The 25,613-nt window shown below is 37.0% G+C and overlaps 1 protein-coding gene across 1 annotated transcript in view; it reads right to left on the bottom strand.

Moving 5' to 3' along the window:
• The window catches only part of hcn2b (hyperpolarization activated cyclic nucleotide-gated potassium channel 2b), a 35,733-nt gene that overhangs the window by 6,196 nt on the left and 3,924 nt on the right, over window positions 1-25,613 (bottom strand). Inside the window, exons 3-7 of the mRNA XM_060880396.1 lie at window positions 20,970-21,131; window positions 13,660-13,878; window positions 6,103-6,249; window positions 5,743-5,983; window positions 1,926-2,090 (exon numbers count right to left, since the gene is read on the bottom strand). Of these exons, the coding sequence (XP_060736379.1) occupies window positions 1,926-2,090; window positions 5,743-5,983; window positions 6,103-6,249; window positions 13,660-13,878; window positions 20,970-21,131 (934 nt within the window). The remainder of the gene's footprint in view (window positions 1-1,925; window positions 2,091-5,742; window positions 5,984-6,102; window positions 6,250-13,659; window positions 13,879-20,969; window positions 21,132-25,613) is intronic.

Here is a 25,613-nt window from a genome sequence, read left to right as displayed (position 1 = left end):
TCTGCTGAGTCATTGTACTTCTTCTACTAACATGATATGGAGCATGTGGCCGTAGCCCTATCCAATCACTCCTACTGCTGAGAGAAAGCAATTCTCCAGGTGAAATGACCTACCTCCCACAGACAATGCATGACCATCTCTCTCTATTATGCTCATCCCCCAACCCTTTTCCATCTCAGTATAACCCGCAGTGCTGACTCGCATTTCCCCAGGGGGTCTAGTCCCTCCATATCCACCTTACTGCGCTTATAAAGTAAACACTAACAGATAGGGGCATGCTCTCATATGTGTGAGCAGATGCATTCAGCAGCATTTTAAAAGCCTCTAAAATAAACAAGCTTATTTTGGATACAACTATTTTTTTTAAATCCGAATTGAAGCTATATCAGAAGCTCCAATGTCATATCTTCTTTGTTTAAAAACCACACATTTCCCAAATCCACATAACCATTCATTTAGCTAATATTATACCCGACTCTATAATGCTAAATGTCCAAACGTCCAAACACAGGGCTGGCACGGCAGGATGAGCTGTCATTGTTTCTAGAATCCAAACTCGTTCGCTAGCAGAAGTGATCTCGGATGGAATGTGGATACCATGGCAACAGCAGGGCAGGAAGTGGCAATGTAGGTGCTTTGTAAACAGTCGAGGTGGTCATGTGACATCAGCAGCAGTTGGAAGAGGAGCACGGGATACAGGGAGGAGGGGCGTCACTTAGCAGATTGTATGTTTACATACTGTTGCTGGATGTCCATTGTAAAAAACAATAAATAAATAAATAATGATGATGAAAGGCTAAACAGAGTTGACTGATGAAATAATCTCCTCCTTTGTCCTTTCATTGTGCAATGGACAAAAGGCATATACAAACAAATACATACAGATAAACCACTCGTATAATACAGACAGATAGATACTGACACTAGAAACGCTAGGTTGTGTATGTTGTATATATGATTAATGGATGAAGGATAAAGCGTCAGGTTAGTTGTTTTTTCCAAATTATTAAGGAGTTTTTGGGCAAACAATTTAGATATAAATGTCTTCTGTCTTCCACACTACCAAGTGTAAAAACCTACTTGATTGGGTGGTGCCCTCAATTGTATACATATTTTGTACCATTTGTTTGTACACTATATAGGCCACTATATGTTTGTGGATACTTAACCATCACAGCCATATGTGTTTCTTCCCCAAACTGTTTAAACAGAATTATTCAGAATGTCTTTATATGCTGTAACATTAAGATTTCCCAAACTTGTTCAGTGGGACACTGCTCTTGTGCACAAAACAAGGTCCATAACAATGATTTGCCAAGGTTGTAACTCAAGTAACCTGCACAGAGTATCAACCTTACTGAACAGCTTTGGGAGGAACTGGAACACTGACTATGTGCTAGGCTTTGCTTTTTCTTTTTTTCCCCTCTTTACCATACATTAGTGCCTGACCTCACTAAAGCCATCTCAGAAGAGTGAAGGCTGTTCTAATGGGAACTAATTCTGAAAATGGTGTAGACCAAGCACACATGAGTGTGCCATACACTGGTACAAAGAAGTGTATACAGTATGTGGTGCTTTACCCAAAAAGGAATTTAAGTTTTTTCAATATGTTTATGGTTCGTTATATCCACATTTCCAGATGAACAGATTACATACTAATGTCAAAAATGTTAAATATTCAATCCACAAGACAGTGAGACAGCTGATAACCCTTAACTAGGGTTAGACACGTGCATTTTTTTATATTCAAAAATGTCAAAATTCTCAATTCAGGAAAAACATAAATAAACATTTTTCTGATGGTTTTCAATCAGACTGAATGTGTTGCAGCCATTCAGGCTCTTAGTGACTTTTACCTCAAATTGCTAACACAACCCCTGTGCTAACTGATGGATGATTAGATTAACAGAGAAACAAATCCTTACCTATCCGATCTAGTCTGTCGATGGCCACGGTCTCGAAGGCTCTCCTCATCATTGGATATTCCTCCAGAACTTCATTAAAGTTGTCCACTGAGAGTGAGAACAGGCGACAGTAGGTGTCTGCGCGAACGTTGGCTGTGCGTCTTCCCCGAGTCAGCAGGCAAATCTCTGAGAGAGTCACAGACACAAGGTCAGCATCATGCTACCCTGATTACAACATAAGTTGTAACTACTCTAGAAACCTTTATAGATCCATGAACCATGGCTCATGAACAGCACCATGTTGGATGCAAAATACTGTTTATCCTTTACATTAATATTATATTGAAACACACATTGCCAGTGTCATAGCCTCCCGTGCTATACAATAATATTTCCTGCTTTTTATGAACCTGACATCAATTCTGTTTCTGTTAATTAATCTCTGTTAATTGTCTCTGTTAATTAATATGTTCTTAATGCCAAGCACTTGTTCAGAAATAGGCTCCAGAGCATTCTTAAAATGCCCTCCAATTGGCTTTTAACAGGCTATGCATTAATTAATACATCTAATTATATTTAGCACCCCATTAGCTGGTCTCTGAAGGGGTCAGGACCTGGATCCCTCGTGCTTCTGGGCACGCTATTCTTCCTCAAGGTCAAGAGCCAACACCACAGGGCTGGGAAGCACCAGCCCAATTATCACTCAGTCAAGAAGACACTTTTCATGTGGGAGTCATATGGCTGGAAACATGGTCGTACTTCTGAGTGAGCGAAAGCAGAGTGCTCATTCACTGCAGCTGATTTACACTTGATTCTAAAATGATGCCTTAATTAAAGCTTTTTTTACGGCTTATATATTAATTTCCTGTAGCAGCATGGCTTTTGACAGTAATTCTGGGTTTAATATGTAAATGATAGTCCTATACTAATGTGGTCATGCTAATAAGTTGTTGTTTCTATAGTAACAGCTAATTCTCTTACACAAGGTATGTATTACGGTGGACACACCATTAGTCTAAACATAATAAACAATTACAAAAATGTGTTATTTAACAAAGGGAAACATTGAAATATTGATATGGTGCCGGTTTTCTTTTTTTTTTTTATTCTTTTTTTTGTGTTTTGTTTTGGAGTTCTTTTTGGGTCTTGTCCATTAAAAAAGAGAAACTGGTGAGGGAATAGCTGCTTATAGCTGGAATTACATAAATGATATCTGGAACTAACCTCTCATGGATGTTCTGCAACATTAAATACATATACAAAACAGTTAAAAAGCATATATAACTCATTTATAGATATATGTGTAATTCAATTCAATTCAATTTATTTGTATAGCGCTTTTAACAATTCCCATTGTCTCAAAGCAGTTTTACAGAAGTATGGAAACAGAAGAGAGAGAAAAAGACATAAATATATAATAAAAATAATAAGAAGAACAACAACAAAAAATAAGGATAAAAATAAATAAATGAATATATACAATTAAAGTTTAAAATTCATTTTAAAAATATTAACTTAAAAATTTATATACTATATATATATCTATCCCTATCCTAATGAGCAAGCCGGAGGCAACGGCAAGGAAAAACTTCCTGAGATGATAAGAGGAAGAAACCTTAAGAGGAACCAGACTCAGAAGGGAACCGATCCTCATTTGGGTGACACTCTACAGTAAATAATGTAAATGTAAATAATGTCCTTTCTACAACAGTTTATAATAGTGCAACCGAGAGCTCCTGAGGAACTAATGGAGTTCAGCGCAGACCTGATTGCTGATAAAGACCAGACCATACAGCTGACTGACACAATATTGTTTCAAGGAAGGCATGACAGTCTCTGGACGGCTTCATCCACAACAATCCCACGAGACACTGGCTAACCATGCAGATCAATCCCTGTATATATTTCTTTGCTACAATTCAAATCCAGATTTTTATGTGAATTGCCCTAATTTGAAAAAAGATATAAATGTCAATTGGTCAATTGTCCTAGTAGTATATTGTCACATCAAAGATATTTAATGGTCTTAAGGTCACATAGCATCACATAGTGTTTTATTTCTGCACAGGTAAGCAGAGAGGCAGATAACATGCTTTATATTGCTTCATTATTCTTTCATTTCTTTAGAAAGAAAAAAGGGAAACATTAGCATATGACCTTGACCATCTGTATGAGTCATGCATATATGAGTATGTAAGTGTGTGTGTGTGTGTGTGTGTGTCTGTCTGTTAGACGTGATATTCACAGTTCAGGGAAGATTAATGATTTTTCTTGCACAGGGAATGAGAGCCAATGTGTATGACTGACTAAAGCATCCCAGCTCACGCTCGCCTGACATTTCCCCTTAAATAGTGCATACTTAAGTAAGGCTCAACTTGTGCAAAAAAAAGTAATAAATAAAAGACACCCGTGGTCCTGAGAAGAAATGGTGCATTTAGAATTCATGCCATAGTCACCCACTGTAACATAAGTATCTTACCATTCTGGCTTTAAAGAAAAGAATATAAAGAAAACATAACAGAATTATTTCCATGTAGTTGAAGAGAAACTAGGGCACATGAGTTGTCATCATGTTAACATCATACTATGCTTTTTCATACTTGGCTAACTAATGCACTTTTTTTAGGTAGGGAATCTTCAAGGTTGACATTACAAAGTACTCTGTCATTATTGTCTGGCCCTGCTAATTAGATGTAATTAATTGCACTTGGTTCTTGAATCCTTGGCTTCCGTTGGTTCTCTTATTTCCTGGCACATTCCCAGCTCAAGTGAAATTCTAGCCAAAGATGTGGAATAGAGGCTGAAATATGTAATGGCTGAACAATGTAAGTATCATCTAATAGACTTCAATGTTTTGTTTTTTTTTAAAGTTGGCCAAAGCAATTATATTCAAATATAACTATATAAAATATCCATGATGATATGTTTGAGAGTTTCTAAAACTATGGAAGTGGACACCAAGCAATTAAATAGTGTGAAATATGTGTAGCCATTTAAGGGTTAAAGCAATCATTTGACAGATTACAGTGTGTGATTACAGCTGATTTTTTAAAAAGTTTTTTTTTTTATGGAATGATATAAAATCTCAAAAAAATGAGAGTGCAATAAAATCTTAGGCAAATTCTCTAACAAAAGACCTGTGATTAAACAAAGTGACTACATTCTGCTTACATCATCAATCAGTGCGATCAGATGCTTGCAGAAAATGGGGTCACATAAATAGAAACATTTACATAGCATAGCATTTTTCTTTTACCTGTTATCATTGTCACCATATTTGTAGCTCTCCTCTTTTCAATAACATTAAATCAAGCACCAATGAGTACTGCACATACAAATAAATAATTATCTGTATAAAAGTAAATCAAATATTCTAAAGGAATAGATAAGTGGCAAATTTTTAAAACCCAATATAAAGTATGTTAGTAAGGTGTTGTTCTAATGCAAGCTGTAGTGCAGCTTTAATGCTCATTGGCAGACCTTCTGCCAAGTCTCAGGAAGTGCACTGGACACATGAACACTGTTCTGTATTACCTCAGTTGGTGGTTTGATGATGATGGTGGTGTACATCACTGTCCAATTTCACATCACAATTACCATTAAGTGTTCACTTGTGTTAAGAGCTGGTGACTGAGGACCACAGCATGTGATTTACATCATTTTATATTCATCAAACTAATAGTCTTTGCAATGAAACCACAACATCGTGTCAGGATATTTCTTTTCCCTTTACTTTGACACCCAACTGTATTTTAGTTCTAATTTCACTTCAATCAAAAGTACATTACTTCCAAAATGTGATGTACATTGAGTCTTGGCCTGCATGTGTGGACTTTACCTCCAAAGTAAGAGCCATCAGAGAGCTTCATGCCTATGCTGCCTTTGGTAAGGACACTCACGACCCCATGCTGGATGAAATACATCTTCTTGCCAATGGTCCCCTCACGAATGATGAAATCTCCTGGCTGGAAGACCTCAAATCTGAGTTTGGTCAACATGGCTGTCACAAAGTTGGGATCAGCGTTTGCGAAAAGTGGCATGGAAGCCACCAGCTTGCGGCAGTTGAAATTGACAATTTCCTGGAAACGAATGTCATCACTGAACAAAATGTACTGACTGAGACAAACATTAGTTTTAAAATGTAATTTGTGGTTATTAAACTCCCTTATTCGTTTATTTTGATTAATGAAGGACTCACCTCTCTCAGTGGCTCATTTAGCTCCTCTAAAATACTCTCTTCGTCAAACATCTTGCCTTGGTATCTGTGTTCGTAGTAATCGTGTATCTTCTGACGGAAATCAGCAGGAAGTTTGTGGAAGGACATGTACTGCTCCACTTGTTTGTACTGAAGAGAACAGAACAATAAAAGACAGACGTGTTCAGTTATGTGTGTCAAAGCAACAGCTTGTTCATTTCAATCTCCCATTTTCCATCCATCTCATTTATTTACTTGAGCAACAGCCGAGCTGGTGATGATCCTTACATACAGATAAGGCTGCATAATTAGAAAGACAGCATGGCTTTCCTGTTTGGGCTTTGTTACTATGTTAGGAGACATCAGACTGGGTTATTTATGGTGGATGTGATAGACTCAGGAGCATGTGAGATTGTGACAGTAGTGAGGCGCCAGTGAAACAGTGCTCTTCTATTTCTGGTGCAAACTGCTGGTGTACTGTAAAATGCAATAAAACATAATATAATAGATAGGCAACCGAATGTTTTTTGTTCAATCACATAAGTCCATGAACAACCTCAACAACCCTGTTTTGTGAACCCTGAGCTCTCCAACCAGAAATGAACAGGTAGGCTACTCAATTTTTTCTTTGGGTGCCACAACCCCTGTAAAACTGTGGCATGGTGCAGGTTTATTTTTCTCCAGGTATTTGAAAGATGCATTGAGTGAGAGCATTAATAAGCTTCGATCTGTCATGCATAACTGTGGCACTCACACAAAGAGGTGAAAAGTGGTCTTTCAAGCCTGGCAACATCTCTGTAACAGGCTCCAGTGAAGAGAAGATTCAGATTGATGAACCTGTCTTCTTTCAAAAGCTGTACTCCTTCTTTCTCCAGGCAAATCAAAAATGTCTATTTTAAGTTGAAGCATGTAGACTAACTATTCTTTCTGTTGTTTTTTTTATTATTATTATTTTATCTGATTTTATTTTTCTTTAATCAGTTTTTGATAGATGCTAGTGAAAAGAAAGGAAAAAAGGAAGGAAGGAAGGACGGAAGGTAGGAAGGAAGGAAGGAAGGAAAGAATGAAGAACAGAAGTATGGGATCGTTGAGAGGATGAAAGGACTGATTAAGAGTGCAGAAATCCCTGCAGCATGATTGACACAACAAAGAATGAAAGAAAGAAAAGTCACAAAAGAAATGAAGCTTTTATGCCTTTCTCCACTTTGACACGAATGCTACTTTAGGGCTAGTATTTGAACAGTGTTTGCTTCGCGTTCAGTGTAGAACTTTACTTCGCGTTCAGTGTAGAACGAAAGACAAAATTGGGAATAACATTCACTTCTGGTAGAAGTTCACTTCCTTTTTTTATTATTGTATTCAAGAGGTGAAATGCTGGCAATCCCTAATTACAAAACAATTTCACAAAACCTTTTATTTCAGTAATCCGCATACAATCCTAATCTAATTAAATCTCAATTCATTACAGCGGGATAAGAGTGAAATAAGCCAAAAGGCTTCCAAAATGCCCTTCCTCTTATCCACTTGTCCTTTAGCTCTGCACGCCTGCTAATCCCACAGCTGAACTCAGAAAACACACAAAAAAGTTGGAAGCTTTTCTACAACATAAAAATGTGTCAAATGAGGGTTAAGCACTGGCTAATGAAATGAGACAGTCTATAGCAGTCACAACCAATCTTTATTCAAGCACAGACAAGTTTTTCATAAAGCTGGACAAAGTGTCTGTAATTTACTGTTTGTCACTAGCAATCAGATCAGCATATATTTCTCTTGTATCACCTTCATAGAATTACATCACCTCCTCCCTAATCTTCTCATCTCTCTTCTTCTCTCCAGTGAAAGGAAGGAAGGAACAAAGGAAGGAACAAAGGAAGGAAGGAACGAAGAAACAAAGAGGAAGGAAGGAAGAAAGGAAGGAAGAAAGGAAAAGGAAGGAAGGAAGGAAGGAAGGAAGGAAGGAAGGAAGGAAGGAAGGAAGGAAGGAAGGAAGGAAAAGGAAAAAAGGAAGGAAGGAAGGAAAGCATAAATAATACAAAGAAGGAAGGAAGGAAGGAAGGAAGGAAGGAAGGAAGGATGGATGGATGGATGGATGGATGGATGGATGGATGGATGGATGGATGGAAGGAAAAGGAAAAAAGGAAGGAAGGAAGGAAGGAAGGGAAAGGAAAGCATAAATAATACAAGGAAGGAAGGAAGGAAGGAAGGAAGGAAGGAAGGAAGGAAGGAAGGAAGATTTTTAGCTAAATTTAGGTGAAGTAAACTTCACCTAAATCCTAGAAAAACCCTTCTAGGATTGAGTTGCACAATTTTATTCAAAATGTTGTATTCTCCAAATAAATCTTAAATCCATGTTATTGCCACATTGAGCTCCACAATCTAATCCAATTCCTTCTAACTACACTGAACTCCAATGCAACCAATCCAATGGAATTTAATCTCTACACTCTGCTCACTGTGAGATTTAGTTATTTCAGTTGGATTTGCTATTCTGAGTATTTCAGCTGAGTTTAGCTTCTATGGCCTTTTTCTCCTTCTCAGTTTCTGATCCAGGTTTTGCTTATTATACAGTAGAGTGTTTGTACCATTGCCTGACCTTTTTGCCTGTTTGACTACAAAAACTGCCTTTTTCATTTGTATTCTTATTAAAGAAAGAACTTCCGCTGACTGTACCAGTTACAGCTATGCTTGCAGTCTACTGTGACAGTTATTTATTCATTTCACTGTTAGTTAGATGTGTTGATATTGACATCACTAGTGTAGTATAATATGGGCCCTAGTAATAACATTATTTAGGTTTGTTGTCATGGTTACAATCCAACAGGCCTGTCACTGAATAAGAAATGAGTATTTTTCCTGTCCATGGCAAATATAAGCTTCAGTTCTGCACCATATAATTTGCCTCTTAGCCTTGACTGTTCTTACTATGCAATTGTTCTATGAACGTCTTCACACCAGCCTTCTGCGAGTGCTGTACTGTGCTGTGCTGCCATCAAACGCTTATTATGCAATAGGCTAAACGCTTAATCGCTGCAATTATTATAGACATGTTACAGATTACCTGCTTTATCTTTCCAGCAAAACATCTTTACAGTAAATCCATCTGCCTTAACCCTACAGCTGTATCATAGCACTCAAACTGCCTGCATATCAGAGCATGCAGTATTATGAGCTAAATTAATTTACACCATGTTTATGAGATATAATGTGAGATGAATGCAATGATAATTTGTCATTGTTCTGCAATTTAGCATTAAATTCAGTTCAATTTTATTTGTATAGCACTTTTAACAATGTTCTGGCACGTACAGGAAACATCTGCTTCACAAAATAGCATGGTGCTGTGTCATTCTGTAACATTCTCTATTATTCTGGATGTATAATGAGGTGCACATGCTTTTTCTGTATTCATCTTTTATGGCCATTGCAATTAGCTTAATGATAATTAATTTCACTATATATCGAAAGGAGGATTTTATCTGGAAGATCAGCCGAATCGCTAAAATGTATTAGCAGTTCAGCAGTTACACCGTGAGTCATGGACCAATTTTAAACAGGAAGGAAAAAAGTGTATTAAAAATTGTGCTGTTTTGAAGATCCATTTGTCTGGACAAATAATAGAAAACCAATCGCAGTACATTCCATCCAATAACTTAGCTCTCATTCAGATTAAGACCTTTTTGTTTACATTTTTGGTTACATTTTTTTACAGAGATTTTACTTATTTCTTATTAATATGTTTTATTTTTATTTATTGATTTTTAGGTATGAATTCATTTATAGAATTTTATACTTCGCTGGTACGTATCTACATATTAAATTTGTTTAGACTCTGAGAATCATTAGCATCTAAACTCAGCTTGTTAAGTCCTATTAGTGGATAAAAAGTAATAAAGTAAGAAATAAAACACTTGAGGTTTGCTGAAAATAATAGAAGATGCAGTTGGTGAGATGCAGGACAATGTGAAGCAGATTGTTTTCCAATAACAGCAAAAGATCTATGGGATACAGGTTGGGTCTTTATAATGTCTATCTATACTTTCACTTTGTTGTCTTTTACTTTTTTGTTGCTTAAAACCATTGTCCTCCTGGAAATCCCAATTAGAATTAAGATTTATCTTTCTGCATGATGTGGTAAGGATTTGCAAAAGAATTTCTAGATAAACCTCGTGCCTCATGATAACGTCTATTTTCTAAAATGTCCAGGAAAAATACCACCACAACCAACACGATGCTGCCATCACCATACTTCACAGATCTTTTAATTAAAAGCCTCACCATTTTTCTTCTACAAACAGTTGAATGATCATTTCATCTAGAGCAGAAGAAAATCCTACAAAAGGTGGTGAACATCTGCAAATTTCAGTCTGGCATTTTAATGCCAGTCTTGGAGTATTCTTCCGTACATAACAGCCTTTTAAGTTTTTCTTACAATTCACATGTTTTGCTTCCCAATGGCCAATTTATTACCATGCATCCAAAGACAACCAGCAACATTCTGGCAGTGTTAGAAAATTCTGATCTCAGATTAAAATCTCAGAGTAACACAGCTGCTATGCCACGTTAGTGTACACATGTACACTTTAGTTTATATACTAATATAAAAATGTAAAACTATTTCATGGTTTTCAGTTGAACTAAAAACCCGTGCTGCATTGCTTCACACCCAGTATGGAAGAACACACTCATTTTCGGTAACAGCATGTCTAACAAACACATGTTAACCTACAGTCTATTACAGATTTCTGAATATTACTTTTTTTTTATTCATGTTGTTCATTGTGACAAATTTGCATAAAGAATTGGATCCTGGGGCTGAAATGCTGGCTTTTTCCATGGAGTTTAAAGAGACAGTCAACTTGATGTGTTTAAACATCGGATATATAGTGAATTAAAAGGGCAGTGGTACAGTAGCTAAGTGGTTAAGATGTTGGACTACTGACTGGAAGATCATGAGTTAAATTTCAGCACTGCCAAGCTGCCACTATTGGTCCCTTGAGCAAGGTCCTTAACCCTCAAATGCTCAGTTGTATAAATGAGATAAATGTAAGTCGTTCTGGATAAGTTTATCTGCCAAATACCATAAATGTAAATGTTAAAGGTAAAAATAAATAGATCTGAGGCAAGCAGAGTTACCTTCTAGACATGTTTGCTTATAAGCATTGTGAAGAGAACAGACTGAGGAGAGAGTAATGATGTTACATAACATTAAGTGTTGTAACCCTGTACTACTGGGAATCAGGGAAACACTCTGTACAAGACAGTGAAGGACTGATTGGGCAACAAGGGACATTCTGATCATAAATATGAAAACAGAGACCACAGAGGAACTCTCATAATCTCTCTCTCACACACACACACACACACACACACAAACACAGTGGTGAAGTGGAAACTAGCACCTTCAGGTCACTTCAGGTTATAGATAGGACATAGCTATTTATATCTGTTTGTATGTGTGAGTGTATATGAAGTTGTGCATGCATGTATGTGTGTAACAGTGTAGAACATACTGACACACACACACACACACACACACACACACACACACACACAAAACTCCAAGCTGTGATGTACAGGCCATGAACTTGTTTATTAGCACTTTGGCACAGCAAGCCAACTCCCAAGAATTATCAACCAAGTGCAACTGATGATCACCACATGCTGCCAATCAGCAACAAGTATGTAATGTACAGTAAGGGCTTCCTCCTTCTGTTCTTCAGTTAATGTTGCTGTGTTCCTGAAGTTGATGTTATGTTTTTGGTTTTACTGCTCCATTTTTGGTTGGTTAATGTGTTTTGCATTATGGGCCACTGTAGAGCTTTCATAACCATCAACTTTAAAGTAATTCCAGCACCACCAACGTCTACCAGCTCTGTGGATGCCCAACACAGGAATCAAAAACATCTGCTTGCTCTGTGCAGTGGAAATAAATCTGATATATTTCCCCTATACACTGTACGTTATCTTGTTCAAAGAATGTTTTTTGTCAGGTCCTTAAGTGTGTTCCATGACTATGTTGCCATAACCATGTCCATGAATGAGACAGCTCTCCGGCTGTGAGCTCTCTGGCTGTGCAGAATAATGATTAATAAAGAGGAATGTCTGCTGCCTGTGGGGAGATCTGATGACACTCTTTGCCTTACTATGTCACAATGTGATTTCAGATGTTATAAAAACATCACTCCAGTTGGATTTCTGGGAAGTGTACTCTCATGATATTGTGGTTAAGAGTGGTGCAGATAAAATCCAAACTAACAATAAAAACATAATTGCAATTTAGAGTGCATCATGGTAGCGTTGCTGCCTCACAGGTCTTTTGTTTGATCCTGAGCTCAGGTTACTGAACTTTATACGATGCCTGTATACATAGACATAGCCTTTATGCATGTTACTTGCACAGCCACAAACTCTACAACAAAAGCTTTTATGGTGTGGAAATGTTAAGTGTCATGAGCATATGTACATCATGAAGACACACACAACTCTGTGTGATTTGAACACAGATCACTTATCCAGCGCAAACCCTACAAAACAATTCAGAATTCTTCAATATTATTTAGAATATATTAATATTCAGAATTCACTTATATTACTTACAGTACATATGTCTGGAAATCTTATATTGCTTGAATATTATTTTTTCATATGTTCAGATTTTTCTCATTCCAACCTGGTTTGTCAACACTATACATACCTTTCCACTTTAGAGACACACTGAGGGACTGTATCATGTCTTTCAATTCAAACAAGTCCTTACTACTTAATCGAAATGATCTGTGTAAACAGCACTTAAAATTAATCTCCCAAACAGCTGCACATCCTGGAAGGTTAGACATAACCACAGCACTAATCTTCAGTATTTTCTGAGCTAAATCCTGGCTGAATCTAATGCAGAGGCTAATGGAAATACACCAGATTTCTCTGAAAATTTTCTGAACATACATGCCCTACATGCATGCCATCGGTAGTAAAGCAATAGAAGAACCTAATGTCTGTTTTATATATTGTCTTCATCACGGTCATTGTCTTTGATAGAAATTCAGTTCTGACCTGAACAACTGTCCATAAATATCCAAACACTCCTTTTATATTATTTCTTCGACTCATTGGGAAATGGTGTGTGTTTATGTGTTTCTCTTTTAGGTCACAACGTGATACAGAAAACATCAATTCTCTGTTAATTAAAAGAGGAGAGAGGAAAAAATTCCAGGTTTGGAAAAGAGGAGGATCAAAACAAACCACACTGAGATCTGATAGGATGCCAAATGGATGGTGACATGAGGAGATGAGCTGCAAAGCGGGGACACTGCAGTAAACAAACCACCAGATGCCACTATGAGAATCAAAGAGCTACCAGTTATTTTGGTGGGTGGATCAGACAGCAGGGATGCCAGATCGAGATACCCAGAGTCCTGTATTGCATCAGTGGTCAATTGGAGCACACCCGATCTCACTAAACAGGCAATAGCTGCTGACTTTGATCTGCCAAGATCAAACAATAGATGACACATAAAACAGTCGCCTGCAGGTGTGTGTTGTGCAAGGAAAGCGGTTACGTACCTTTTCCTGGTACTGGCGGCGTGATGAGTCCAGTGACTGGATGAGAGCAGTGGCATGGCCGATGAACATGGCGTAACAGGTGGCTCCCACAATCATGCTCAGCATAGTGAGCCAGATATCAGACATGCTCTCTGGGGCCTGGCGTCCATAGCCAATACACAGCATATGGCTCATGGCCTTGAAAAGAGCAAAGGAGTACAGCTCGCTCCATGAGTCGTTCTGCACAGAGAACAAATAAATAAAGTGGTTATTAAAGTGGTCCCATTAGACATTTATCTAACTTATCCATCTCTGTGCAGTTTGTTTGCTATAAATCTGCCTCTGTGAAAGATTCATTATCTATGTTCTCTTTTTTAGCCTTAAAAAGACAACCAAGAAGCATAGCACTATTTATCTTTGTAACCAGTCTTATGCCCTGGACTGCACCTCTTTCAAGTGCTCTTACTCTTTTATCTGCATGAGACTTATTGCTTCATGAATCTGTTATGCTCTCCATTACCCAGCTGTATCTTCTCTAGACCTGACCTAATGGATTCTACAAAATTCTGCATTTGCATTTAGTTTGAATGAGGTAGCAGGTTGGCTAGGGACATGAGAACACTAAAAAGAGAGTGGAAATGTCTTTAAATGACGAGAAATTCTGAGCAGGGAACGCTGAAGAACGCTGGAAAAAAGGCTGATAATCAGAGGATTTGGGGGGAAGATGGGTTTGATGAGATATTCAAACTTCAGAAAAATGTTCTTTGGGTGATTGCTGGGTTCTGGGTCCTTTACAAATAAGAGCCTTCAAAGGCCCTGGAAAAATCATGAAAACAAGTTGACCACCTCAACAATTTTTTTTTAATAAAAAATATTGCTCTAGTTATATTTAAAGATGAATGCCTGTAACTTTCATGTGTATGGTATACAGGCAGGATGAACACATTTTATATGAACTAATACAAAAACACAGTGTTCGGTGTTGCTACAATAGGACATCATAACTGAGTTCAACTCATTAGTAGTGGTGTAGCATTAATAAACATTTCATGCTGCAGTTGAATTCAATAACAGTTTATTTAGTTAATTAATGATCTATTCTTGACATTTAAGGATTTTTTTGTAAAATAATGTCTATTTTTTAAGCCATTTTGTACTCATACTATAGAAAAATTGTGACAATGTTGTTTTCCTCAAATAATGTGACTGCTGAAATCTGGATCTAAAGTTTGCACTTTTATCTAAAACAACCGCTTGATCACTACTCCATCCTCTTGTTAAGCAGCCTACAAATAGCTATGATCCTTTTACTGCTCTGAAAAATGCTGAACAGTCCAGAATTTCACTCATTCAAACTGTAATAGGAGGAGCATATCCACCCTCCACTGAATGCAGAGAGTCCACTTATGAGGTCCAGTAATGCAAAGACAACCATGCGAGACAGACTCTCCAATCCTGGCCACATAGTTTAGATGGCTGCTCGATGGAAGGCGTTTTCACAAATGCATCATTTAGTCGTTTTGTATTTAATCCTGTTTTCATGCGTGGTTTGGTTCCTAAGCCAGATAAGAACCCAGCAGTCACGCTTTTGGCTATGGACAAAAACAACTTGTCAGCATAGCACTGTTCTGCTGGTAATCAAACCTGCAAAGTGATTCGACTCTGAAGTGACACTGAAACAGTTGAATCATACATAGCATGTATTATAGGCAGTGTGCAGCATTCAACTGAAAATTGTAGCTGATATACTCAGCCACAAACTGAGCCAAAGGACAGAGGTGTAGCACTGCAGAAATCTGATGTGTTCAAGATATATTTGGAGAGATGGAAAAAAAAAACCTTGATGCAATACACAAACATTTTAAACCAGTTGTTTTATAATTGTTTAATAACATATTTAGCACCAACTCCATGTTCACAATGCTCAGGTGATATACAGTATAGGATTTGTACATTCACTTGGTGACGTTTTCTTCACATTTTCCCTTTTTTTTTGTTTGTTTGTCTAATTTGCTCTTTTAATTATTCAGAGTGTAAAACCAAACCAATTCAAAACTCCCTGCAATCTTTCCAGAGAACATGACGTGTGTGTGTGTGCGTGTGTGTGTGTGTAGGTTTTCCTGGAGATCCAAGAATAAACAGAACATCCGAATCTAAATACTGCCTGGACAGTGAAGTGTCTGTGAGGTTCACCAGGCATGTGCAAACAAACCTGAACTAACTTACGTGAAGCCTCATTTGTTTGTTCACATTCTGTAACTGATCTCACAATTAAGATCCATTCACTTCGTCCCTAAACCAGATCAATTAAATTGATACTGTTTCACGAAGTCATGCAGGAGACATCGATCAGTTTGCCACAAGGCCACAGTGCACAATGTGGTTCTTCAGTAAACAGCTAAAAAAAAAAAAGCCTCAGAGAAGTGCAGGGACAATGACATGCTAATGCCTGCATTTTGTCAGCTTACATGAGTGCGCTCCTTTCCCTTAAAGACATTCACCTTTTTCCCCCATTTACAGTATTTATTACCTATTTTGTATTTGACACGTGTCCCATGTTTTCATCTACTACCAACATTTTCTTCTATCAGGGAATAAGCGGTTTAAACAGGATGCTTCCTAGAAGAATTAGAAGGATGTACAAACTTAGCCTGAGGCTAAATGAAGCATTAGCAGAAATTCTGGCCAGTGGAATATGAGCTGATATTCAAAGCATGTCAAAAATCTAAGCTGTTATTTGAATGGCTAGTGTATCCTCCACTATTACTGATGTAGCTGTTACATCATCAAAGTCTGTTACATCATATGGTAAAAGTGTTGAAAGTCTATTCATGAGACTGAAAGAACGAAGAAAACAAGTACTGTCCATGTGTCTCTCATGTTGTGGTGGCTCAGCAAGGCACTGCATGGTAATTGAATAAATAAAGGGGCCTAATTAGCTGTAATGCATGAGGGCTCTTCTGTGGTGATTTTTGTTTTTTGCTTACTGGTTTGTGAGTTCTGGAGCTGAGCAAGCAGCTGCTTTTGAAAGGGACCAAAAGATGAACTGCTACGTTGTCAGAAAACGGTACTGTACATTAGGAGTGTAATGTGGTGCCATTATTGTATCAGTTTAGTGCTACACATATTCATCTCTTTATCCTTATTGTATAAAATCCTGGATTCAAAGTGGGGGTTGCCTTAACCATAAGAAGGTTTAAACTAATTTAATCCACTGAAACCAACCCAAGTGGTTAGTAAGGATGAATGAATGAAAATTCTATGTTCATGTTAATGATTGTGGCCTTTTTTTGCTCCACAAGCTTGATATCTGACCTCTTACACACTCCTTCACACCTCCCACACACACACAGATTCTTAGACCTGATGCATATTTCCAGTCTCAACCAGAAGCTCTGTGAACCATTCATTCCATTCAACTCCTATATATATCCTATATATATATATATATATATGTATCTATATAGAGTACATTATTTGTTCATTTTGAATAATTATTTGTATTCCCCTAACATACATAGTTCTTCTGGCTGATCCCCTTTATCCTATGATGAAACATTTTGATCCTGAGAGGATCTCTGTCCCCACTAACTCTGAATAAATGCTTTGAAAACAATGGATGATATGGAAAAGAATGTAAAATAATGTAATAATAAGCTATGGCCTTCAGTCACCGTATCTCAACCCAACAGAAATTACTTCTTAGACTCTTTCACCATCATCAAATTAAAATGAATATCTCAAAAAATAGTGTTCATCGTTTCTATACAGTTCCAGAGACTTGCTGCACCTTAGCCAAGGCTGGGCTTAAAATTTGCTGTTCAAATCTTACATACTCAAATCTGTTCAACAATACACTTTCGAGAATGGCGTGCCTATTTCATGGAGCATGTTAGATTGTACTCATGTCTGCAGAGCATTCAATCAATATGACATCATATATTAGAGACACATGGCTCTAATATATGATGTCATATATTAGATACACATGGCTCTTCCTGATACTAGATGCTTTATCGTGGATTCTGAGCGAGGATTATAGAAAGCCGGGTCACAGATCACACAGTACAGATGGATCAAAGAGGATGAAATGCTTGCATTGACCTGTCTGGCTGGAAATAAGGTCCTGCAGGAATTATATCCAAACCATCTGGATATTATTTATTTCAGACTAAATGAAATTCTAATATGATTAGCTTACAAGTACAGATATGACCTCTGTCCAATTTGTTTAATGTCAGAATTATTTACATTTATGTTATGTTTTCATGTATTCAAACATTTAATGAGCAAAACCACTTGTATTCGATCTTCATGTCTGTCTTCACAACTGTACTTTGTGTGTTGAGTGTGTAATATGTGTCATTGCTTGGTAGAGGGAACAAAATGCCAAATATAAAAATGATCATTTGTGATTATAAGGTGTATTCTGTCATTTTTGTCTACTTTTATATTTCTAAGGACAGCAGGTGGGAGAGGCTTGGGTGTAAACTTGGGAGTAATGGTTTTAGACATGCTCTTTCACAAGCCAGATTTTATTACTTGGATATTTTTCTGAGTCTGATACTTTGCCATCAGTAAACATGACTAAGAGCCACTTGCACATCATGGCTGGCATTGCACCATGTTTCAAACATCAAGACATTCTTTCAGGAAAATAACTTTTTAAAGATGATACTTTGAATTAATCCATCCAATTTGGCCTGAATCAGATTATTCAGATTAATCAGAATGTCCAAGATTTATGAACAATTGGTCAGTTAAATTTATAAAGGCTTTCAGATGGTGTATGAGTCATAATTCAAGGTTGAACCCAATAAGCATGATAAAAATGATATAGACACTTAATAATCATTATCTTGTAATGAGTTAGTGCATGTGAAATACACATCTGTACTGTACATTTTTGCAGGTCACCTATTAACACTATAAACCAGAACACCACTCAGCCCCTTGTCATTTTTAGGGCAATAGCAATCTTGTATGTTAATGTGAACAAACGCGTGCAATCCTGTATCTTAAAGAACCTAAGAACAACCAGGGACTTGAAGTAAGAAACGGTGAAGTGGCACTGGTTCATCAGAGAGATCATTCGACACTGAGTCATTTGTTTGAAGCAGTTCTCTTCCACAGAGCTGCTGTTGCTGATTGCTAGCTGATTAAAGTGCTGCCAAAGACTAACATGGCTGTATTATAAAACAAAGTAAAGCAGTACATTTGGTGAAGGTTTTGTTACAAATAGAATTTAAAGACCAAGGAACAATGCTTGGAAATCTGACCTTCATTCTAGACATCCAGTGAAATATTCATTTCATTCATTCATTCGTTCATCTTCTACCGCTTATCCGAACTACCTCGGGTCACGGGGAGCCTGTGCCTATCTCAGGCGTCATCGGGCATCAAGGCAGGATACACCCTGGACGGAGTGCCAACCCATCGCAGGGCACACACACACTCTCATATTCATTTCACACTTATAGAATTTCTATTAAGAATTTTACAGTTTTACAATTTATAGCAATACGCATAGCATTATAGCAAATATGTAAAGTACTAGATTAGACTGTATTAAAAGAACTTATTGTTTATCTACTGCTGACATTATTCTACTATAATTAAGGCAACAAAACCACTGAAGCAGCAAGTCAGTTCCAAGCTAGATCTCTATTAGCCTGCTAGTTAAAAATTCAATCCATATAGTTAGTGACAGTTACATAAACATTCGTTCTAATTAGAAGTTATAACAAACTTTCCATGGATTCTTCATGAATGGATGCAAGTCAGGCCTTCGTAAAACTGATATGACAGAGAGAAGATATCATTTTCCTCCAAGTGTGTTATGTGGTATATGGATTCATTTGTTTTTATTTATTTATTTAAAAAAAAAAAAAAAGCCATATTTCCACTAATAAAAGCCACACTTCACTAAACAGTCCACAGAGGTTAAAAAGAAGACACAAAATCCATGAAGGTCAACAGAGTCAACAGGGGATCTGCTGCAGAAAACCATGATGGTTTATATTTAGAAAATTAGAATTATAAAACTACATCTATATTATATTTCTTCACACACTGATCAGTTCTGCTATAGTATTCTCTGGGTACTTGGTTCAGTCTGCTGAAATGCATCCAGATTATGGCCCACCAGTTGACATATGTCTGGAATGATTGTTTTTTTTTTACTGAGTGACAGAAAGATGGATAGACATGTTTTCCCTATTATTATGGAAATTACATGATTTTATTTTTTTCAGTGTCCTCAGATCAGCAGGTGGGCATCAGCAGCTGTTCTGAATTTCAGTGCAAAAGCATAACAAGCAGAATACACAAGGAAAACTTTAACACACACAGCGTCTCAAAATGTGACAGCAGCTTTGAGGTTAGTTTTACTTTGAGTTTTCTCTGAGTTTCAACTTATTTTCATCTGTCAGAAGATAGTGACTAATCTACGTGTGGGTGTGGAGAGGAATCATAAACCATCCTTGAGTGCCTGTAATTCAACTCAGACAGAAGTGCATGTCCTTTCCAACACAACTGAAGAAAAGGTGAACAATGAACCATCAACAGAATTATAGCGGAGCTCCATTGCTCATTCAGACGTCTGAACTGAAGTGCTGCTATAGGGTAACAATGACAAACACTCCATATTGCACTGGCTCCAAAAAAGTGTCAAAATATTATTTTCTAGGCTCCCAAATACAGCATCAGCCTAATGATTTGTCTTAGAAGAAGCACATGTTAGTGTTTGCCCTCTGAGAACCTTGATACTGGGAACAGCTAGGGTTTTGAGATTATTTGATCTTAAAGCTTTATGCAGCATGTCAGTAATGTCAGAGTATTGCAGTGACACCCCAACGTAAAAATTACACCCAACTGGCCAAGTAAATAAAATCATCAGGATGATTTGTACAATTATATTGATAGGCCTGACACACACCTGCATTTTGGGTGTATGTCCTGCAGTAGAAGAGGATGATGGTGATGGCAGGAATCCACTAATCCGCTGACTAATTTTTAGTCTGTGTGACTGATACATCTGATACTCTATAATTCATTTATTCAAAAAAATGTGAAACTAAACCTAGAATCTAAATGTATATAGTGTTGTCAAAATACAAATTACACAACATGCAAACTGTGCTGGTATAATGACAGAAGGTGTGAATTTAAATGTTTCTCACATAATTTTAAGTGCAAGTGCTTTTGTAGCCATGATGGGAAACTTTGCATGATACATTATTAACATCTTATTCTCACATCAACTCATCCAAGCAAATAAAAACAATGTAAATTATGCAGACATGAGAAATTGATTTAGAATCCAAACTTACCACCATCTTGTTGAGGGAAACCCAGCAGTCAGAGGGAAAATCCTGCAGCATGGGAACCAGAAACTGCAGGCATCCGTCCCAGTGACACAGCAGCAGCATCATCCCAATCAGGTTGATGATCCTCATGACGGCACTCGCAAGGTCATAGGTCATGTGAAAGATCTGATGGAGATATTGTGAGAGCGCAGAGAGAAATTCATTTGCAGATAGATAGATAGATAGATAGATAGATAGATAGATAGATAGATAGATAGATACTAGTAAGCCTACTATCTCTGGGTCAAACCCGTGATTTTGTCTTGTGTGAGTTTAAAGATTGAGTCACACTGATGAGGAGTCAACGCTGATGTTAAACGTTAAGTAGCCTTGTTAAGCAAACTCACTTTATGTCATCAGCTAATAGCCTGACTTGAGTTTTGAATGTTCTCACAATTACAGCAGCAAAGTAGCACACTGAGTTTCTGTATTTGTAAAGGCATTCCCCTACAGCACATATACATTCCATCATTAACAGCATTTCTTCAGAGCTTCCTAAAGGCCTAATCAGTCTGATAACGCTGATAAATCCCTTCTGGCCTCCTGAACAGCCACTGAAATGATTCTCAGGATTAATGAGCCATAGAAACATTGACCATGAACATCTATTACAGCTCGGTGTCAAAGATAGCACCTGCAGATCACAATCACTGTCCTCTGGACTGAAAGGACTCTGACAGCCCAATAGTGAGCCAACAAGGAAAAAAAGCCGAGTAGAGAGAAGTCTTAAACAAAGCGGAGTAGAGAGAAGCCAGGGTACCAGGTGGGGTACATAATTATGTTAGAAATGAATGCTCATGACAGGCTGCCACTGGAATCAGAAAAACACTTAAGACTGAGTCAGCACAATCAGATCCTATACATAACTGTATTATTGTCTAACATTTATTTTTTTTTATTGTTCTTTGTTTTTATTATGATTTTATCGTGTCTCTTATTTTTACATATATTTTTTTTCTCTCTTATAAACTGTTTTCTAATTTCTATGTAAAGCACTTTGAATGACCTCTGTGTATGAAATGTGCTATACAAATAAACTTGCCTTGCCTTGCCTATTTACTACAATCATCTTTGGTGCTTTGAGATGTTTTTGTAATCATGTATTCAATCTTTGAGGCTAACTAATTATTAAAAGCTATGCTAAAAGTAAAGGCAGCAGTGTCTCAGTGGTGAAGACTCTGGGTTACTGGTCAGGGGCTCAAGGCCCAGCACTACCAAGCTGCCACTATTGGGCCCTTAAGTAAGGCCCTTAACCCTCTCTTCTCCAGGAGTGATGTGTCATAACCCAAACCATATAATCCCAGGATATAGATAGGAAATAATTTAACTGTTATATAAATTGTATATGACAAATAAAGGTTTTGTCTTAATTCAATTGAGCCATAAAGCCTGATTACCCAACCTGAGCTTCCAATACTCCAAATATTACAGAAGTGCAGACTGTTGAATCCCATTACTGATCAAATATCCTCTCCTGAGAGGGAGGTCTAGGTCTAGGAGGATGGTTTCATTAATCAACTATTTAAAGCATAGTGCGTTCTTTGATTTTGCCACAGAGGGTGCTTAACAAAATAGAAAATAAGTGGCAGGGCAATTTATGTTACTGCAGCTGCAGAGAGCTACAAATGATAATTGAGTTTAGTTTTGTTCATTTCTGTTGTATTTTATTTCTTTAGCTTTTACAGGTTTTGATGGTTAAAGGTATAACCATGTACCTTTATATACCTTTATATATAAAGGTATAAAAGGTCTACAGATTTCAAGCAAAACCCACTGACCAATTATACGGATAGCTATTAGGTTCCTAGACCATTCCAATAAGTTTGGTCGTTCTGCATCATCACACAAAAAACACATATCTATTTAAAATGTTCACAAACCTAACTATTAATAACAGAAAATAGTCTGACATAGTCGGTTAGCCAAAGATGTGCATTATACATGCATTTATTCCTATAGCACCTCCCATTTCAGAGCTTATTAAACATTACTTTTGTAACTGCAAGCAAAATGAGTGTCTGCTTCTAAAGGGGACATGCCTATCAAAAAAGCCCTGAGGGCATTAGCACATGACCTTTCTTGCTCATTTGAGACTAGCACTATGGTTTCTCTTGATATGTAAAGCAAATAGGTTACAATAGACTGAATTTTCCACCACAGCAGCTCTGTAAAACTTTCTGCAGTGGCAGGAGGTAAGGGCTCATGAATGAGACAAATGCCTTTCTTTACTCTCATGCAGTCAGCACATGGATGATTGACAGATTTAGATTTAGTTAATAGATAAAGTAAGAGCAATGTGCCGTTCAGCCATTTTGTTCACTGCGGTCACTCTCGTTGGATGTTACTGTGAACTAAATGAACAATACTTGTGTGGCGTAGCCTAAAAACGAGCAGCTCAAGGACAGAAACAGCAGGACGCTCTCTGTCCCAGAGAGGACAGTAGAGAAGTGAACTTAATTTGGTCCTAATTTTCTGTATCTAAATATATGGAAAGTATGCCTAATACTTCAGTGGTGGGTTTTTAGGCATGGCATAGAAGCAGACTTGTGAAATGGAGGAAACCTAACTGCTTTAGTCAATTCATAAGAAACTGGACCAGCTCTTGGATGATGCAAGCTAGAAAAATAAGGACAGGGTTTTAACAAGAATATACCTAGCTTGAATCAGAATTAATGCTAATAAGTAGGATCAAGTATGCAGGACATTTCAGGCAAGTTTAATACCCAAAATAAAGGTGTGTTTTTAGATACTAATACAAAAGGGCTAAAGCCTTCTGGGGTTTTTTTTTTTAAACATGAAGTTGAGCAACTCACCTTTAGGTGCACAGTTGCTCACAGGGAAGCTGAACACACCTGGAGAGCTACATTAATACTGTGTTTGTCATTGTGAAATTAATTAATTACCGTCAAAATGTTCAGTACATACTATCAGATATTGCGTTTATGGTGAGTCTAATTATAAACTTCGAAAAGAAAGAACAATTTCTTTTTCCTAAACTTCTCTTTGGTTCGGGTTTATGATAGGTAAGTTTTTTGTAAAAAAAAAAAAAAAGCTTTATGTTTTGTAATCTTAACCCCCTTTACAAATTAGCATTAATCAATAGTGTACATCAATGCCCTGCTTTTCTCCAAATCAGATCCTCTATGATGATTTTGTTGATTTTTTTGTGACGCATACAAAAATTCTTCAAAAAAAATACTTGGTGAAATTGCAAGCAAATGATTCTTCTTTTAAACTTTTAAACGCATTATTTTCTATAATATCTGTATTTATGTTGGAAGGATGTGACTCAAAGTGGGATTTAGGTGTATGCATATTGTACTGATGTCACACAACTCGTCAAACCCAAACCTGCGGAAAATCTGTTTCACCAGACTCATCTAACTATCACCGAGTTTGCTTGATTTTGTATTCATTTCTGCAAACCTAAACTCTGGGAGGGATTATGAAAACACAGAAACTAAAGTAACTTCTATCCTGCTTACTGAGCATCTCCACCCACAGACCCACTCGATTAGCTCTGGCTATTTTTTTTAATCGAGTGTACAAAGAGTTACTAAAAAATAGGAGGACTTTTATAGTTTGTTTACATGAAGCAGTAGATTAAATAGCTTACTGTCTAAGAAGTAGGTAGTGTGTGATAATGCTTTATATAAATCACCACACTCAGCTGGGCCTCACAGAGAGCATGGAGATACTCAGTAGACCTGCTGCTCACCACCATGTCATACTTGCACAACATTATGGGGAATACACTCACGACACTTTTGTTTTTTTTGGCTGAAAGAGTTAAAAATAATTCAGATACCATGTGAACATCTCAGTCATTATACTGACTATTATTTCTTCATTTGATATTTTTCATATGTTTTTAAGGGAATGTTCTACTGAAAGGACTGATAAAAATGTCATTAGCTTGTAGTTTTATTTGTTCTTAACTAATAAATGAATTTAAGTAATAATTTTCTAAAACTCAAAAAGCAAATAAATTATTGCAATTAGGAACAGTGCAAAATACTTGCTACTACTACTACTACTACTACTACTATTAATAATAATAATAATAATAATAATAATAATAATAATAATAATAATAATAATAATAATAATAATAATGTTTTCAATTTCATTTTTTTAAAACAGTATAGAGAGTGCACTAAATTTCAGATTCAGACACGAGTTTTAACTTCTGCTGCATAATTACAATCAAAATGTTTTGCTTCATTATCTACACATTTCACATTCATGCACTGACTAAACATCATTTGGGACTTCCAAATGTTCCAAATGTGTGTCTACCGGCTCATGACATTTTCATTTCAGTAAATGTTTTATCTTAGTCAGGGTATATCACTGGGCATAAGGTAGGAATACATCCTGGATGAAATACCAGTCCATTCACACATTGGGGTGGTTTAAAGTAGCCAATCCACCTACTGTCTTGTTTTTGGGAGGAAAGAGGTGGTGAGATGAACCCGAAAAACCTACACAGACATGTGGAGGACGAGCAAAATTATCCAGATAGTAACCCATGTTAAAGATTAAACTGGTATGAACTGCATTTACAAATGAACTGTGAAAATCTTCTCACTGCTTTAGACACTTCCA

The sequence above is a fragment of the Tachysurus vachellii genome, chromosome 1 (genome assembly GCF_030014155.1).
Source record: "Tachysurus vachellii isolate PV-2020 chromosome 1, HZAU_Pvac_v1, whole genome shotgun sequence".
Lineage (NCBI taxonomy): Eukaryota > Metazoa > Chordata > Actinopteri > Siluriformes > Bagridae > Tachysurus > Tachysurus vachellii.
Note: the sequence above shows the minus strand (reverse complement) of the source record. Positions and strands in the feature narration are given on the sequence as shown.